This window comes from Camponotus vicinus, unplaced genomic scaffold (assembly GCF_025532165.1).
Source record: "Camponotus vicinus isolate PSW18456_S1 unplaced genomic scaffold, iyCamVici1.0 SCAF_11, whole genome shotgun sequence".
NCBI classification, from domain to species: Eukaryota; Metazoa; Arthropoda; class Insecta; order Hymenoptera; family Formicidae; genus Camponotus; species Camponotus vicinus.
Window position 1 is genome coordinate 10,715,988 of NW_028141947.1, and position 17,823 is coordinate 10,733,810.

General features: G+C 37.6%; 2 protein-coding genes across 5 annotated transcripts in view; one reads left to right on the top strand and one right to left on the bottom strand.

Moving 5' to 3' along the window:
- Positions 1-17,823, bottom strand: part of Barc (RRM1_TatSF1_like and RRM2_TatSF1_like domain-containing protein barc) — a 75,302-nt gene that overhangs the window by 44,095 nt on the left and 13,384 nt on the right. For 3 of the 4 annotated variants that reach the window (XR_014435806.1, XM_083082907.1, XM_083082908.1), the window contains exons 3-4: positions 13,114-13,280; positions 11,210-11,396 (exon numbers count right to left, since the gene is read on the bottom strand). Coding sequence is in view for 3 of the 4 variants with exons in the window: in XM_083082907.1 (XP_082939033.1) it covers positions 11,210-11,396; positions 13,114-13,280 (354 nt within the window). In the remaining variant the exon portion in view is untranslated. Of the gene's footprint in view, positions 1-8,710; positions 9,122-9,581; positions 9,719-11,209; positions 11,397-13,113; positions 13,281-17,823 lie in introns of those variants that run through there. The other variant, XM_083082909.1, reaches the window with a different exon arrangement.
- On the top strand, positions 3,005-7,035 carry LOC145961643 (uncharacterized). Its single transcript, XM_083082071.1, has 2 exons — positions 3,005-3,200; positions 4,012-7,035. The coding sequence occupies exons 1-2, from the start codon at positions 3,084-3,086 to the stop codon at positions 6,847-6,849; spliced, it is 2,955 nt and encodes a 984-aa protein (XP_082938197.1). The 5' UTR covers positions 3,005-3,083; the 3' UTR covers positions 6,850-7,035.

The following is a 17,823-nucleotide window of genomic DNA, read 5'->3' on the forward strand; positions in this document are numbered from 1 at the left end:
CCGCATGTCCTCTTCCTCTTTTCCGCCACCCCAACACGTCGGGTTCGTGGCGACAGAACCCGCCTCCTGGTAGTGCCGGTGTTGGCCAATCACCGTGCCCGATTGTTGGAACCAATCGCACTTGGCCTGCCACTACCACGGATTCTCCCCGTATTGATCCCACAATGAACCCGACTGCAGCTGTGGTATTAAGAAGTTCGTACTCGGGTTAAACCACCCCCGCCTATCTCCGTCCCCTGCCACCTTCTACCCCTTCCTCCGGCTTCTTCGTGGTCTTCATCCTCCGCTACGGCCACCTTCCTTCCATCCCAGGCAACCATCCCCCGCAGCGCGCATAATGAGTCTTAATTAACAGTTTCGTGGTGTTTTGGGAAGCTTAATTTGCCGTGGCGAAAGGGAAGGAGAGAGGGGGAGAAGATGGCGTCTTCAGGATGGAATTCCTACGGAAATGTTGCTGTCGTGGAAATCGCATTTTCACGCGGCACCGATCGACCGACTTACGGTCTGGTTTCAGATACATCCGGCATAATCTTCAAGATGAATTTGAATTTACACAAGGATGAGTGAAAAGAAAGAAAAATGCTAAATCCACCCTTAATATTACGAATGGATAATTTAAATTTGTAAATAAATGTATGTATATTCGTGGAAATATTATATATATATATATATATATATATATATATATATATATATATTTCTTTAAATATTAAAATAATTCAAATGAAACTGGAGCATGGTTTCATATAAGAACGATATGAAAAACTATGTACTTTCTTCGGTGAAAACATACATTAAAATATTTTTTCAAATATCTTTTATTATTTAGTATCATCGCTTAATAATCATATTGCATAAACTAGAATAACATTATTAGAACATATTATTGGAATAAATACAAGAAGAAATAATTAAATACATTGTATGACTTTTCACATCCTCAGTTTTGTTTCATTTGCTCGATTTTCTGAAACAGATACCAGCAGTAGCGTTGAAGAAAAACTGTATTCTACACACATGGTCGCTCTTTGTTAAAAAATTTATTTAATGAAATGTTTTTGTTGCGTTTTATCTTTAAAACAACAATTTGGCTGCACATGTCGGTTTCTTTTCTTCAGTAGAACCTATTGCTGATTTCAAAATTTCGAACAGTCTCTAACGGGAAACTATTGTAGACCTTGAAATAATTAATCTTGCTTACCAGATGCTCGACTGGACGTTAGATTATGTTTCACATTTCAGTAAAATCAACAATCATCTGTTTATTGTAAAATATATGAATGTTTTAGTTTCCACATGTTTGCGGCATGTTATTGCTTGTTAGGATAGAGTCTAAGAGTCGAATGTGAGTTAAAAATGATATTTGTTTTATTAAAATTAAATGTAATTTTTCGTATATTAATATTGTCATCAGATAATAATTTTCTATTTAAAATAATGATAAAACTTGTTCACAATATTATTTATTTATTTATTTATTATATTGCAAAAATATGCATAACTAATAACATTATAAATGGTGTATAAAAAATCGTAATTAAAAAATTTATTTTTTAATTTGCATATAATACAGTTATAACAATTAATTCGAATTAAATCGAATTTTATTAAACGTAAATTATTTAGTGTTTAATAACTTAAAGATTACTTAATTATATAATTACTTACAGATTTCCCTTTGTTTCTACTAATTTTTTTTATTAACTAAAGTAGTGAAAGCAATAGTAATTGAGATAAAATCAAAATGAGCGCGAGCTTCATTTTGATTATTAATTGAAGAAATAAATAAGAGAAAAGTAATTGTAAGAGATAATATAGCGATAAGTGAATCCATTGAGCGCAGATGAGATTCTACGAGACAAATATGAGAAGTCTTAACATTTAATTAAGATTTAGGATTTTCAAGCCTACGTCATTTCTACGGGATATTACCGGCTTTTTATTTTTTTATAAATATAGAGAGTTTTTATCTAATAACCACAAACGGTTGTCGAGGTTAATGCCTTCGTGATGACAGAATGAGGGACATTCCCGATTCGCGGATTACTGACATCTCCGTGAACTCTCACCTCGATTACGTAAAACGTATCACTCATATTATTTTTCCTATTATCTTGCCGTTTCGACATTTAATGATTAAGTGCATATCTATATATATATATATGTGCATATGTTTGTGATATCATTTATTTTGTATACTATTTTTTGTATCTTACGCAAATATAATCCATAATTTTACATAATTTATATTTTTGTAAAAGTAATATAAAGATTGAGATAGGCCTTAAATAACTTAAAAAAATAACTTGAGATTTCCGATAGACTTTTTTTTATATTTTATTTCAAAAATATAGGTATGTACGTATATATGTGCGAGAGAAAGCGAGAAAAAGAGAGACAACGTTATAAGAATATTATGTTTAAATCACAAAAATATATACATTTTACGAATCGAAAAAAATGGAACAAATCATTATTTTGAACATTTATGGTAATAAGATTTTCAAATGTACAAAAGCAAAGTTAAGTTTCTTTCGTTTCCTAAAATTTTATTAACAATTGTATAATTATTTAGAATAATATCTATGATTTAAAAAGAGAAATTAATAATATCTATTATTTAAAAGAGAAATTAAGAACATATGACGACATTGATGATTTGTCATTTATTTCGTATTCGGCGTCCAAATAACGTCAAATGAGATAATTGAAAATATCATTACTCATATTACTGGAAACAAAGGTGCGATATGTGAATACAATGTTGTGACAATGCACGTGTTGAAGGAAACATGTTCGCGCACAGTGACAGTTTTACAGCTGTTTATTGCGCGAGGGGTTCCCGACCGTAATGCGATGCTTACTGTGAGCTCAACTCACAGGCGCACGAAATCTACTGTTGGGTATTACCCAGAGCGACAGATAATGTAACGGGAATATTGGAAAAAATCTTGATAGTACATCCCCGAGTCAGAAATTTGTATATAAGCGACCGAGGTAAGACAGACAGGCATCAGAAGTAGTTTCACAGTAGAAACGAAAACATTCCTTACTTTCTCAAAGGAACACAGTTAATATCAACTATGAAGCTGTTAATTTTTGTGTTGGCCTTATCGTGCGCTATCGCTTATGCGAGTGCCCAGGAAACTTCATCAAAGGAACTCGTCCAATATCAACTGCCCGATCCGATTATTCCACATGTAAGTAATTGCTTACTTAATATATTACAAAATAAATCAATATACTAAAAAAATAAATCAAAACTGAAATCTATAAATTTATTTGAAATTTAAATTCATAGCTACTGATTCTCATTAATCTTTTCTTTTTAAATCTAAATTAAATTAAATTAAATTATTGAAATTAAGTATATATCGATTTACACGTTTTCTAAATAAAAAATATCCTTTTTTTTATATGAGAGCACATTAAATATCGCTCTACTTGATGTAGTATGAAAAATCAATGACTGTGTGGTTTTGCATACATTATAATAACATGTTGCACCATAATTATCTTGTATTTCTCACTTACTGACTCACAAAGACAATTGTCAGATATGGAAATTGTCATTGAATCGGAATTTCCTAGATTGGAAAGTACCTTTCCGCTTTCGCAAATGACTTTTATCGTTCCTGCATACTTATTTCTAACTTCCAAATATGATAATAAATAAAAAGCTTTGTGGCAGGAATTTTCCAATAATTTCTATTGTTCTTATATATTTATATGTAACTATATATAATGTGTCATCAATTTATTATATTATCATATAAGCAAGGCATCATTTATTGTATATATAAAAATATGCAATATATATGATTATTTAAAGTTTTTTATTCTTAAATATAAAATATTAATATTTCAATTTAGATAATTTAATAATCAAATTAAAAAAAAATTTTATTTAAAAATTAATTTAAAACTATAAATAGAATTTAAAATAAATATGTCGAGAAAAACATGTATTTTGTATACACAAAAATTATTAATTTTCTCTTTTCTTCGTAGGATTCGCGTCTACGTCGTGATGCCGAAAAGGGTTCGATAAGTTTCCAGGGCACACAGCCTCTCAGCGGCCCGATGCGCCAACCAAGCTGGGATCTTAACACTAATCGTAATATTTATAACAATGGTCGCACAACAGCGGATATCTATGGAGGAATGAGTAAAGTACCTGGACAACGAGTGCAGCCGCACTTCGGCATCCAGGCTGAAAGGAACATTGGCAAGAATGGTTTCATCAGAGGTCACACTCAATTTCAACCACGCCCGGGAGGCAATGGACTCTCCCCCTCGAGTGGTATAAGTGCTGGCTACCGCTTCAGGCGAGAGGCAAAACCACAAGGAACTTCACTAAGCTTCCAGGGGACGCAGCCTCTGAGCGGCCCGATGCGCCAACCAAGCTGGGATCTTAACGCTAATCGTAATATTTATAACAATGGTCGCACAACAGCGGATATCTATGGAGGAATGAGTAAAGTACCTGGACAACGAGCGCAACCGCACTTCGGCATCCAAGCTGAAAGGAACATTGGCAAGAATGGTTTCATCAGAGGTCACACTCAATTTCAACCACGCCCGGGAGGCAATGGACTCTCCCCCTCAGGTGGTATAAGTGCTGGCTACCGCTTCAGGCGAGAGGCAGAACCACAAGGAACTTCACTAAGCTTCCAGGGGACGCAGCCTCTAAGCGGCCCGATGCGCCAACCAAGCTGGGATCTTAACGCTAATCGTAATATTTATAACAATGGTCGCACAACAGCGGATGTCTACGGCGGAATGAGCAAAGTACCTAGACAACGAGTGCAGCCGCACTTTGGCGTCCAGGCTGAAAGAAACTTCGGCAATAACGGTTTCATCAGAGGTCACACTCAATTTCAACCACGCCCGGGAGGCAATGGACTCTCCCCCTCGGTTGGTGTAAGTGGTGGCTTTCGCTTCAGGCGAGAAGCAGAACCACAAGGAACTTCACTAAGCTTCCAGGGGACGCAGCCTCTGAGCGGCCCGATGCGCCAACCAAGCTGGGATCTTAACGCTAATCGTAATATTTATAACAATGGTCGCACAACAGCGGATGTCTACGGAGGAATGAGCAAAGTACCTGGACAACGAGTGCAGCCGCACTTTGGCGTCCAGGCTGAAAGAAACTTCGGCAATAACGGTTTCATCAGAGGTCACACTCAATTTCAACCACGCCCGGGAGGCAATGGACTCTCCCCCTCGGTTGGTGTAAGTGGTGGTTTTCGCTTCAGGCGAGAAGCAGAACCACAAGGAACTTCACTAAGCTTCCAGGGGACGCAGCCTCTGAGCGGCCCGATGCGCCAACCAAGCTGGGATCTTAACGCTAATCGTAATATTTATAACAATGGTCGCACAACAGCGGATGTCTACGGAGGAATGAGCAAAGTACCTGGACAACGAGTGCAGCCGCACTTTGGCGTCCAGGCTGAAAGGAACTTCGGCAATAACGGTTTCATCAGAGGTCACACTCAATTTCAACCACGCCCGGGAGGCAATGGACTCTCCCCCTCGGTTGGTGTAAGTGGTGGCTTTCGCTTCAGGCGAGAAGCAGAACCACAAGGAACTTCACTAAGCTTCCAGGGGACACAGCCTCTAAGCGGCCCAATGCGCCAACCAAGCTGGGATCTTAATGCCAATCGCAATATTTATAACAATGGTCGCACAACAGCGGATATCTATGGAGGAATGAGTAAAGTACCTGGACAACGAGCGCAACCGCACTTCGGCATCCAAGCTGAAAGGAACATTGGCAAGAATGGTTTCATCAGAGGTCACACTCAATTTCAACCACGCCCGGGAGGCAATGGACTCTCCCCCTCAGGTGGTATAAGTGCTGGCTACCGCTTCAGGCGAGAGGCAGAACCACAAGGAACTTCACTAAGCTTCCAGGGGACGCAGCCTCTGAGCGGCCCGATGCGCCAACCAAGCTGGGATCTTAACGCTAATCGTAATATTTATAACAATGGTCGCACAACAGCGGATATCTACGGAGGAATGAGTAAAGTACCTGGACAACGAGTGCAGCCGCACTTCGGCATCCAGGCTGAAAGGAACATTGGCAAGAATGGTTTCATCAGAGGTCACACTCAATTTCAACCACGCCCGGGAGGCAATGGACTCTCCCCCTCGGTTGGTGTAAGTGGTGGTTTTCGCTTCAGGCGAGAAGCAGAACCACAAGGAACTTCACTAAGCTTCCAGGGGACGCAGCCTCTGAGCGGCCCGATGCGCCAACCAAGCTGGGATCTTAACGCTAATCGTAATATTTATAACAATGGTCGCACAACAGCGGATGTCTACGGAGGAATGAGCAAAGTACCTGGACAACGAGTGCAGCCGCACTTTGGCGTCCAGGCTGAAAGGAACTTCGGCAATAACGGTTTCATCAGAGGTCACACTCAATTTCAACCACGCCCGGGAGGCAATGGACTCTCCCCCTCGGTTGGTGTAAGTGGTGGCTTTCGCTTCAGGCGAGAAGCAGAACCACAAGGAACTTCACTAAGCTTCCAGGGGACACAGCCTCTAAGCGGCCCAATGCGCCAACCAAGCTGGGATCTTAATGCCAATCGCAATATTTATAACAATGGTCGTACAACAGCGGATATCTATGGAGGAATGAGCAAAGTACCTGGACAACGAGCGCAGCCGCATTTCGGCATCCAGGCTGAAAGAAACATTGGCAAGAATGGTTTCATCAGAGGTCACACTCAATTTCAACCACGTCCAGGAGGCAGTGGACTCTCCCCCTCGGGTAGTGTAAGTGGTGGCTTTCGATTCAGAAGAGAAACTGAAGATGTCGATGAAGCAATATCTGCCGAAGAGTATTAAATCTTAGATTAATATTTAAATCGATATTTTATATATATATATATATATATATATATATATATATATATATATATACATAAATTTATAAGAAATTATATTTTGAGGCTGTTTCACAAAATATTATGTAACATACGCGTGTATTTAATATCATATATTTATATAAATAAAATTTTTTTATAGAAATATTTTTTTCTGTTAATATGTATGTATATATTTAATATATAAGTACTTTATCATATAAATAAAATAGTTGTCCTTAACGTTGAGATCTTAGATAGATTGATGTATCATTTTAAAGATTGGGTAAAAACTAATTGCGACTTTATATTAGTTATGTCCTTCAAATATTTCATAACTAATTTTTTATCTCAAAGATTACAAAGAAATTTAGTTTCATAAAATAAATTTCATTTAATTCTTATTATATATTTGCAGAGTAAATAATTGCGTATGGCGAAAAACACGTAATATTCGACAAACACTTGACCGTATCAAATCGACATTACACCGGTCGGTGTAATCTCGCGTGTAACTTAGCAGGTTCCCGAACGACTTAGCACTTCCATGCGACGGGCAAATCCAATAACCCTCGACAAGCGTGACAAGGGCGCGGGGGTTTTTTCGCAGGAGATCTCCGGACAACATGACGATTAAACGTTTTCGCCCGGGCGAGAGGGACAGTAGTCATCTTGCACGTGGCCACTTCGACAATAGACAGATAGAAGGGGCGAAGTGAACCCCCCCGCTGCCTAATAGCTGGGCATTAAATTTGTCAGTGATATTGCCGATGGGATCGTCTTGCTCTCTGGATCATGAATGACGCGAAATATGCCTCGTGCTTTTATCCCCATTGCGAGGGGGATGGCTCGAATATACGCCGAACAATAGGAAGCAAAGACACTGCTCGAATAAACCCTCGCGCTTTGAAGTGTTGTTCTTTTTCGCCACGTGTGCCGATCGAAAAATCGGTGTCAATTTAGTTGCTTGATCATTGTTAAAAAAAAGATATAGACGTTTAAGTAGTTAAATATATTTTAAAAATTATTTCCATTATGTCTCATTTAAGAATCTTTAATTTAACAAAATTTAAATATAAGAATATTACAAAGAATCTTACAAAATTTAATTATAAGAATATTAAGATATCTAGATACAAGAAAAATTAAGAATCTAAAAAATCTTATATTTATTTCAGAATAATTTTACAATATCTTGCAAAAGAAATCTTCAGAGAAAAACTCGCGAGGCTTAAGTCTCAAGAAAATTTCGAGAGACAAAAGCGACCATTAACTTTGGTTTTTCAACTGACGTTTCAAAGTATCTCCGGTAAATAGCATTTACTGCCGATCAGGTGACTTCGACGAACAATTCGAGTGGATCACCGCGAGAAAGAATGCTGCGGTCCAAGGATGCTGCAAACCATGTTTTTTGACAAGTCGGCAGCAACGATCTCCCGCTGATGCAGTCCCACGAAAGGAGATTGTCAGGAACGTCGAAATAGCAAATTAGAGAATTCCAAGGAATTCCTGGCTCTCTGTCTCTTTTTCTTATTTTATTCTTATTTTTTTCTTTATAAATGTTCTGAAGTCCGAATATTGAGAGATTATATTTATAGAATATTAAGCCACATTAACATATTGTTGGCGTTTTGATCACGTTTTAAATTTAATTCTAATAATATATATCTAAAATTTGCTTTTTAATTACTTCTAGCGTATTATTATATTTCTTTAATATATGATTTCATCATATCACGTGTGCGTGACTCTTCTTATCTATACAGGTTTGGAATTGAGGAAGGAGACTCAAGAAAATAGATTGATGCGGCGTGACATCTTGGCAAATGAATGCGATGAGAAGATAACCCGAAGAGATATCTTTATTGTTGCAACGACTAACAATATGTTACTAATACAACAGTAGCGTCGATTCAACGACGAAGATTACGAGCAGCTTATAATCTCAACCACGTCGTCGTTGACAGAATCGATTAATCATCGCGTTCTCATTAAAACGCTCAAAGAAAAAGCTCTGAGCTTAACATTCAGTGCGAAACGACGACGAGGATTTTTGGAAATAAGGAAAATAGAATCCGTTAAAATATAATTACAATTTTATCGGTCGTGGAATGCATTCTCATTGCGATGTTTTTTGTTCTAGGTTACTGCTTTTTGTTTCCTGCTCCGTTTCTTCCTTTTGCTCATCTTCTTGCTCCAGGTATATGTCCCAGTTTGTTAGTCGCGCTTCAATCTCCGCATCAGTTTCTGTAATTCTGTGAAGCATATTTCGATGCATTAACAGCTATATCTTTAATTCCAGGACGTGTAATTATGAATCAATTGTATGGCAACTTTGAGAAGTGTTTGCAATCAGTACTGCAATTAAACTACAGCGTTTATTGTATGCTAATTAAATAAAGATAGATACCAACAATTGATAAATGGTACGGATATCAACAAGGAACATTCCTCTCTTGATTCAAGTGAGCGGATTTATTCAGGAATAGATGCCAATGAAATATATCTCGAAAACACCAATATATATAAACATCAATAATATAATGTGATAAATTATATATCTTTTATAATATTTTTTAAAACAACAAATATGCAAGGGAATACAGGAAATATATGTTTTAGGTTCCTGATCGATCCGCGGATACCTGTTCCAGCAACTATCGGTGTTGATTCTAAAGCCGGTATAGTAGGAATCAGCAATGTAATAATACTCACTTGTATTTGGTCTTGCCATCCCAGATCTCCGCTGAGATCTTTCTCTGGCTGAACCAACGGCCGTTCAGAAGCTGTATGCAAGCTTGCGCCTCTGCTGGTTCTCGGAATGTGACTTGCGCTACTCCTTCAGGATGCCTCTAAAAAAGAAAGACAAAAACAAGGCGATCCATTAAAAATATGGATCAAATATAAACCGTTTTATTTTATTGAATCACATTTTAGATGCCTGTTGAAGCCAATATCACTGGAAATTAAACAGAACATATAAGAATAAACAAGAATAATTTCAATTAAAATAATTTTAATTAAATAATTTTAATTAAAACTTACTGCTTGAGTATTTCGTTTTGTCGAATAATTGATAGATCCTTTCTATTTAATTGAATATACAAAAATACATACAGGCAACTTCAGTAGTAATATATTTTTTGGCATATATATAATATCATATTATATATATTTAGACGTATAAAATAATATATATTTCAACATATAAAATTGATTTTTTGTTGAATAAAGTCCATACATAAATTTCAAATTAATTTACTTTCTGTTTCTAATATTAGTTTTAATTAGAATTTACAAGTTTTAATGTTAAATTTCGTATCTTTTTCTCATTTAAAAAATTATAGGAGTTCTATAAAACGAATTCTATAAAACTTTCAGCGGACCTTCTTTGATCCACTGCTTCAGCAACCGTACGACAAGCACGACAGTAAAGGGTCATGGTTCACTCTGGAGCATTGGCGGTAACACGTGCTCTCAGAATGAGAAAAAATAGCAGTGAGATGCTTATGGTAAATTAGGTAGCAGAACATGAAATACCTCGCATAGTTTTTGGAGTCGATGTTATTTTTCACATCGCACCAAAAGAACGAGGTTCTGATAAAATAAGATTATATATGCGTGATATATATACATGATGTTATATATATATATATATATATATATATATATATATATATATATATACGTGGATTTTTATTTTGCAAAAATCCATAATCAGAACAAATTCATTAGCAAATGCGTTAAAAGAATTCATCATAAATGCGTCAAAATAATAATAATATATAAATACTTAATCTTTTAAATAATACTAAATAGAAATGATTAGAAATGGACATGTGTATGTGACAACATAAAAGACATGTCTAAACAAAAATAGAAAAGTAGAGAGATATACGCGGAGAGGAGTGTCACACGTCGTGCGAATGGAATGTACTTTGACATTGAATAGTTTCACGGCTGAGACGCAAAGACTGGGAGTATCTTGCTTCTCGCCTCTCGATTTATGGGGGTTAGGGCATCCCCTTTCGAAGGCATTTTCTAACTGTCGCCTATTCATGAAATTCAATTGCTAAAAATACTCTGAAAAGGGTCAATCACTTGATTTAATTTGAAGGAGAAACGGCGATTTCAACAAAGATTTTAGATATGCCAAAAGTTTTTAGATTCGTATCGGCATTTTTTTACATATTAGAGAGAATGTGAATAAAGGTAATTTTAATTATTAATTGAATTGTGCATATTTAATAATTATTCAGCGATTAAACTTAATAGCATTCACAATCAGCGCAAAGAATAACAAGAATAGCAAGAATACATAGAAGTAAAAAAGAAAAACTCACGTCATAAATGATGACTTTTCTGACGTCGCCGCACTTGAGACATTCGGATCGGATATCCTGCTGGTATTCTAGAAGCAGCTTGACATCCCTGTCAAAATCCTCCGGTGTGAAAAGGTTCTTTAATATAACGACCCTTTCGCACTTTAACGGTTCACCCCGCATGCGATCTGGTCGCCAGTCAAACAATCTATTGTAAACAAAAAATGGCACAAGATCTAATGAGAAGATGTGGCAATAAAAATTTTATTTAGATCAATCATGAATGTTTCTTCTTATTAGCAATTGCAGTCTTCAAAAAACATCGCTTCCAATTAACGAAAATAACAGCGAGCTATTGGAATACTGCATCTTTCGATTCTACACGTTATACAATATCATGTCGACTCACTTGCTATCATTATTGAAAGTGGCGTTCTTCAATGATTAAAAGACGCCGGCAAATATTGCTGATGCAGCACTGCCAGTAATAATAATAATTGCCAATATCGAGCTGCATAATCGAGAACAACTCGTCATCATCGTGAGAATAGTCGCGATGATCGACAGATCGTGGCTCACGATTCTGCTTCTCGGAATGGCTCGGGGGAAATAATGTCGATAGGAAACGTTATAGTGCACCAATGCGCGTAGATTCACGACGGGTGTTGAAAGAGCGTGTTGCTGCAAAGACTACTTCCGGCCGACAAACGTGGGCCCGTGCACGTTCGCCGATAACTGGTTTTCGCAAAGTTCAGGGCATTGACCCTGTACTCGCGACCTACGCCGGATAACGAGACGATGCAGACGATAAAAATGACAGAGATGCGTCTCGCGACTGGACAATACAATGAAATATGACGTGGCGCGAAATCTTCGAATCGATGTTAAAGATGCAACGCATGAAGCGATATAAGCGGGCCATTTTTAAAAGTAAATCATTTAATTATTCCTACATTTCATGGTTGTATTTTAATTCAATTATAATTGAATCAGTAAAAAATCGTTATCAATGTGCCTAATATCAAGCATATTTTTTTTCTGGATCAAATAAAAAATAGATTTCGCTCTCACGTCATTATTCATTATACATTAATGTATGCGCGAAAAAATCAATGTCACTCGACGCAATCGTACGTTTCGATTAACGAATCAAGTCTCCGTTGCAATCTTCCTGGAAGCATACCCTGCCCGTATAATTTTGGGTTCGCCTGTATACACGGACTGACAGACTAAATGCGGGTAATCGACGTGCGCAGCTGCCTTTGCCGGAACCGCCAACGCCAAGCAGTCTGGCAGTCTGGCGACTGCGAGCCGATGGCAGTGCAATTATAAGAGCCTTTACGCACACTGCAATACGCGTTACATGCGCGAAAGGCACGTATGTGAAAACGTTTCCTTCATATTATCGCCCACAAGCGAGCATCGTGATTCAAAATCATCCCGATACTGTTTTCAACGAGCCGCTTGCGACACGTGTGTAACGCGGTTAGGCCTTAATAAGATACACGCGTGGCGGACGCATCGTGGATGAAACGTATCTTGATCTCCCTCCGAGGATACGTCGTCTCGCATGGACGCGAGCGAAAAGAGAGATGAATGGACCGAGGAGAAACCGAGGAGAAACGCGATCATGATTTTGCAACGCGATTCACCGAACCCGAATTATACGGACCGAATTATACTCGGCAGGAAGTAACACTACGCTTTAAATCGGTAAAGAAGGCGCGGCAAGCATTTCCAGTAACAAAATTTATACTTATAAAATTTATAAATAAATTAAAAAATATAAATGAGTAATAAAAATATAGATAAAATTAAATTATATATATTTATTCTAAAAAAGACACACTTGCACGCGCCATTACTTTAATTAAAAGTTAATCAACATTATCGTTTTAAGATTCGTAAAATATGTAGAGACTTACTTTTCTTGCATCTTCTTCTGCCGCTCCTTATCCTTTTTTTTCCGCTTTGGTTTTAGCGCGGGATCATATGCGCCCTTCATTTGGAACTTTGCTCTCTGGACCGATAATGTTTTCCCTCGGATTTGCGAGCCGTCCAAAATTTTTAGGGCCAAATCCACCGACTCGACCTGAAATAAATATTAAATAACCGACGATAAATCGCGAGTTCATAAAAATTCATTCGAGATTAAACAAGAAACGGATGATGTGTTATTCAACAATTTTTTTGCGTATTTTGTACCGATAGTTATTAACGCAGGATGTAAAAGAGGCGGCGTTAATAGGCTGCACTTCCTATTTATTGTGCCAAAGTAATTGCCATTGTTGCCTAGCAATGTGTAAGGGCGATAAGTCCATGTGATAAAAATTCGCGATCGATTTAAATACGTTTCATTAACCGGCTACGCCCTCGACATACACAATCGCCGAAAAAACAAATTCCGGCTTACATGCAAAAGGTTTGGCCCTAGATTTATGAAATGGGCGTATTCTCCATTTATAATGGCCATTTAATTAAGCGGATCGGTCTTTTCATTGCGCAATCCGGTCTTTCGACCGACATATACGTAATTCGAATTTGCACGGTTCACGCGCGATTACGTTAGCTAAGTAAACGATGAACGAATTAAGTTTGTATTTTATGTTATTTCTTAATTAATAATTTTATTATTTTAATGAATTTATTATTTGAAAAAAAATTTTTCTTCTATATTTTTCATCGAGCAGAGAAGAGATGTATTTCATGAAACTTTAGCAGCACATGCGGAAAAAAATTATGACTACAAATGAGAAGATTACAGATAAGGAGATTGAAATTAAACATGAATTCCGAACTTAGCCATCAATGTGGGTTTATATTGTCAAACGTAAGTTACATTTCTCAGCATTCTTAATAGCTTCAAAGAAATCCCATAGAGCTCATAGTATAAGGAAGTCATAAAAACTTAAATAACTTATTGCTTCAAAAACACAGACAGTTATATGTACGTGCACATAGAGGGTAAATTTTATATTCGCAGCATTTCGAGAATTATTTTCAGCTGTTGCATCATCGTTCGTTTTGAACATCCGATGTGTCGAAAAAAACATATAAAATATATCAGAAATAGCAAACTGTTTCCGTGGTAATGGTGTCACGCTTATTGCTACCAAACACGTAAAACATAAACCGCTTAGGGCCATTTTAACCGTGACTTCATGCCACTCTTGGACGAATACTGGAAATAAAGCACGAAATAAATGACAAGAAATAACTATATTTGTTGACTCCTTTCATACTTCAAAGAAAGATACGAATATTGTGTATCAATAAACGGGTAAATGAAAAGTGCGATAAATCGAGAATAAGAATTTTTGTAGCCATAAAAAAATTTTCGGGAGAAAAATAGTGGAAGCATGAATAAAATTTTACATTTTTTTCTGGATATAATAGGACGGTTGGCTTTTGTTATACATGAATTCGGTATGATAATGTACATGATGAAGCAACACGTGACGAGAATGGTCAGAGTGTCTAAATATGCACACGACGTGATGCCGGCGATGGATGACGTAACGATCCCGAGACAACTCTCCCTTGTAACGATGACCTAAAAAATAGCTTCCCTACTATGCTTGATATCTCAAGAAGATCGAGAAACCAAGTGTAGAGAATATTCTGGGAAGTATTCAGAGGCGGTCGCAATGATTTACCGTCGACCCACTTAAGCGAAATTCTTAGATTCAAAGCGATCTATCGTTTACTCCAGTGAAAGGCTGAAGAAAAGAAGAATAATTTTCGATGCGATGTGTCATAAAATTGCTACTGATGAAGAATTTAAAGCAACTTCATTTGGAGGAAATTAGCTGGGGGAGAGATGCAATGCTACAGCCAATCGGCGCCGCGTGTTTATCTGGGCACGTAAGACTTCTAGTCTCAAGGATATCCACACACACGAAAAATAAAGAGTCGTGTAAATACACCTCGAGAACCTGCGGACATAAAGGGCCTCGCGATATTCCTTTGATGCATCATCCTGCAACACCTACGCGCCAGACAGGCTTCAAGGCTTCGCTCTTTTCTATTTTTTTTTTCTCTTAGCACGTCTCGCTTTCGTTTAACCCTTAACCAGCGGGGCGCGAGCGGAAAGCGACGTGATCGCTGACGTCATCATCTTCACAGGACTTGCAAAGTGATTTAAATAGGATCTCCTTTCTCAATTCCTATCGCATGATCTGTCTCTCTCGTGAGGCAGCACTTTCCCGCCACGGTTGTTAAAGCTGTTAGGTCTTGATACACGGTATGGCGATGTCGAGGAAGTTAATCACGCAATATCCACATATATAATTATTTTCTTCTATTAAGATTAGCTTCTCGGAAACAAGATTGATTCAAACTCAATTCCGCTAAACAGGATTAAGGTGGAGAAGGCAGAGCGCGTGCACTAGATAACGCGTGAAGCGATGATCTACATAGTCAACATAACAGACATAGATTATCGTTCACGCGTAAACGCCCAGCAGTGATTAAAATGCTGGTTTTGCTGGGAATGTGATTTCAGCCTTTCCAGAGGCAACGCTCTCGACCAATGAGAAACGGAACTCGACTTATTGTCAGGATTCTCGACCACCCAGACGCAGGTTCCCGCGGTCATCTTGCCGCACATACAGCCTATGTTAGATCACTGCAATTACGGTATACCCTCGCATCCAGTTCACGTTAAATTACACGCGTTCCTCCAGTCGATGTACACGTAAAGCGTCACAATCGTCAATAGCTCTTATTGTCAGAAAAAAAAATATATAGTATATATATAGGGAAAGAGAGAGAAAGAAAGGGGGAGGGGAAAGACAGGAGAACGTGGAAATATTTTTCCATAATTAATATATTTGATAATGGGAAAAGTTCGGCACTTTGGTATTTCATGTTTGTCTTCCTACGTGTGTAATTAGCTCTCTCGTTTCTCCCATATAGTCATGGCTACGTACTAAGAATACATAAATTAGACAATTACGTGACTGCTTGCCAAGGTGGTTCCGTGATAAGATAAGCTTCCCCGAAGGTACACATCGTGGCGCGATTTCCTTAATGACTAATACCTAACGATGTAACCGCGTACGCACAGCAGTTTAAAATCCCATTGAATAATTTAATAAAAAGTCAAGCTCTGCGTTTATCGTAATATACGAGATGCGGAACAGATACACGAAACGGTACGTATGTGCAAGACGTCGTCGGAAGTATGCATTTATCTACGTGTAACGTTGATTAATGACAGACGATGAGATTTTGAGGCACCATGGATCACAGTTATTACGGGATGTCGTGTTTCTAACACGCCTTGAAATGAATACTGACGTTCCCCCCTAAGTAACTATAGTTAGCCGACGTCTATTATCATTACTGTACTGGCGCCGGGCCAAATTTCTCGCGGAGATGCATTAAATACCGTTGCACGCGCGACAAGAAAATTCGCTGGAATCCTCAAGAGCAGGAAAGATCTTTCCTCGAAGGACTTATTTATCTAATCGATTACACGAATACGAGAAAATATCAAACCCGAAATAATCCCTAGCAAAATATAATCAATTACTACTGGGTGTTTATACAAACGATGATAATTTACAATTTGTAAACAAATGTTGCTTCCTCTAAATTTTACACGGTTGACGTGTACTATTATATCTTGCATATTCTGCATTCTAGCCACTGCCATTTTTGTAACTGTGAAGAGACAAGTTGAAGTGTAAAGCTAAGAAGAACGCAGAAGATTCGAAGAACACTCGCATTCGGAAGAGGCTGTCGATGGAAAAAAATTTTTCGACGACGATTAAAGATTATTTGAAATCCTTTCTCGACTAGACAGTAAAAATCTCTCGAGTGATATTGTAAAAATCTCAACGCGACATCTCGTCATCTTTTTAACATACATACATCTTGCCCCTTAGGGCAAGAAAAAAGAAATGAGGAATAAAAGGAATAAAACAAAGACATATTAAGCAATGGTATTCATATCGCGATGACTTGAAGACAGCATAAATGACGAGAACGCTTATATATTTATATATATATATATATCGCGTCATATGTTGACTCAACTGAAGGATCAAACTGAATTATCATGAGAATGATTGGCGCTACGCCTACGCTATTGACATTTAAGATCGCGGCTATTTGCACTAATTTGCATCGCATGAAACACCGAGATGAGTCAAACAATTGCACTTGATGATCGCGCATGCAAGTTTCATTACATCGTGGCCGATTTACAGTCGCGGCCCAGCCGAACGTATCATCGCATGAAGCGCGAGCCGAATTTTTATAGCCTAATTTGCTTCACGAGATTACGACGCCAATCAAAAAGTCCCTTTGACTTAAAAAGTCATAAGAAAAAATTGTTATTACATGAAACTCCATGGCTTTCATATTGGAGCAAATTTAAATATAAAGTTCGACATAAAGTTGATAGGTAAATGCAATAAAATGCAATTGAAGATCAATAAAGTCTCTTCCTTCAAAGATGCAACATTCATTAAGAAATGATTTTGTTTTACATTAGATAATACATCGCTGTATCTTGCAGCGCGATATCTCAAGTGGTACCAGGCAGCTCCGGTTTCTCTTGAGAAGTATATTTCGAGATGCATTTCACTTTGCAGATAAACGCCAAGGGAAAAGCTGCAGGATATCTC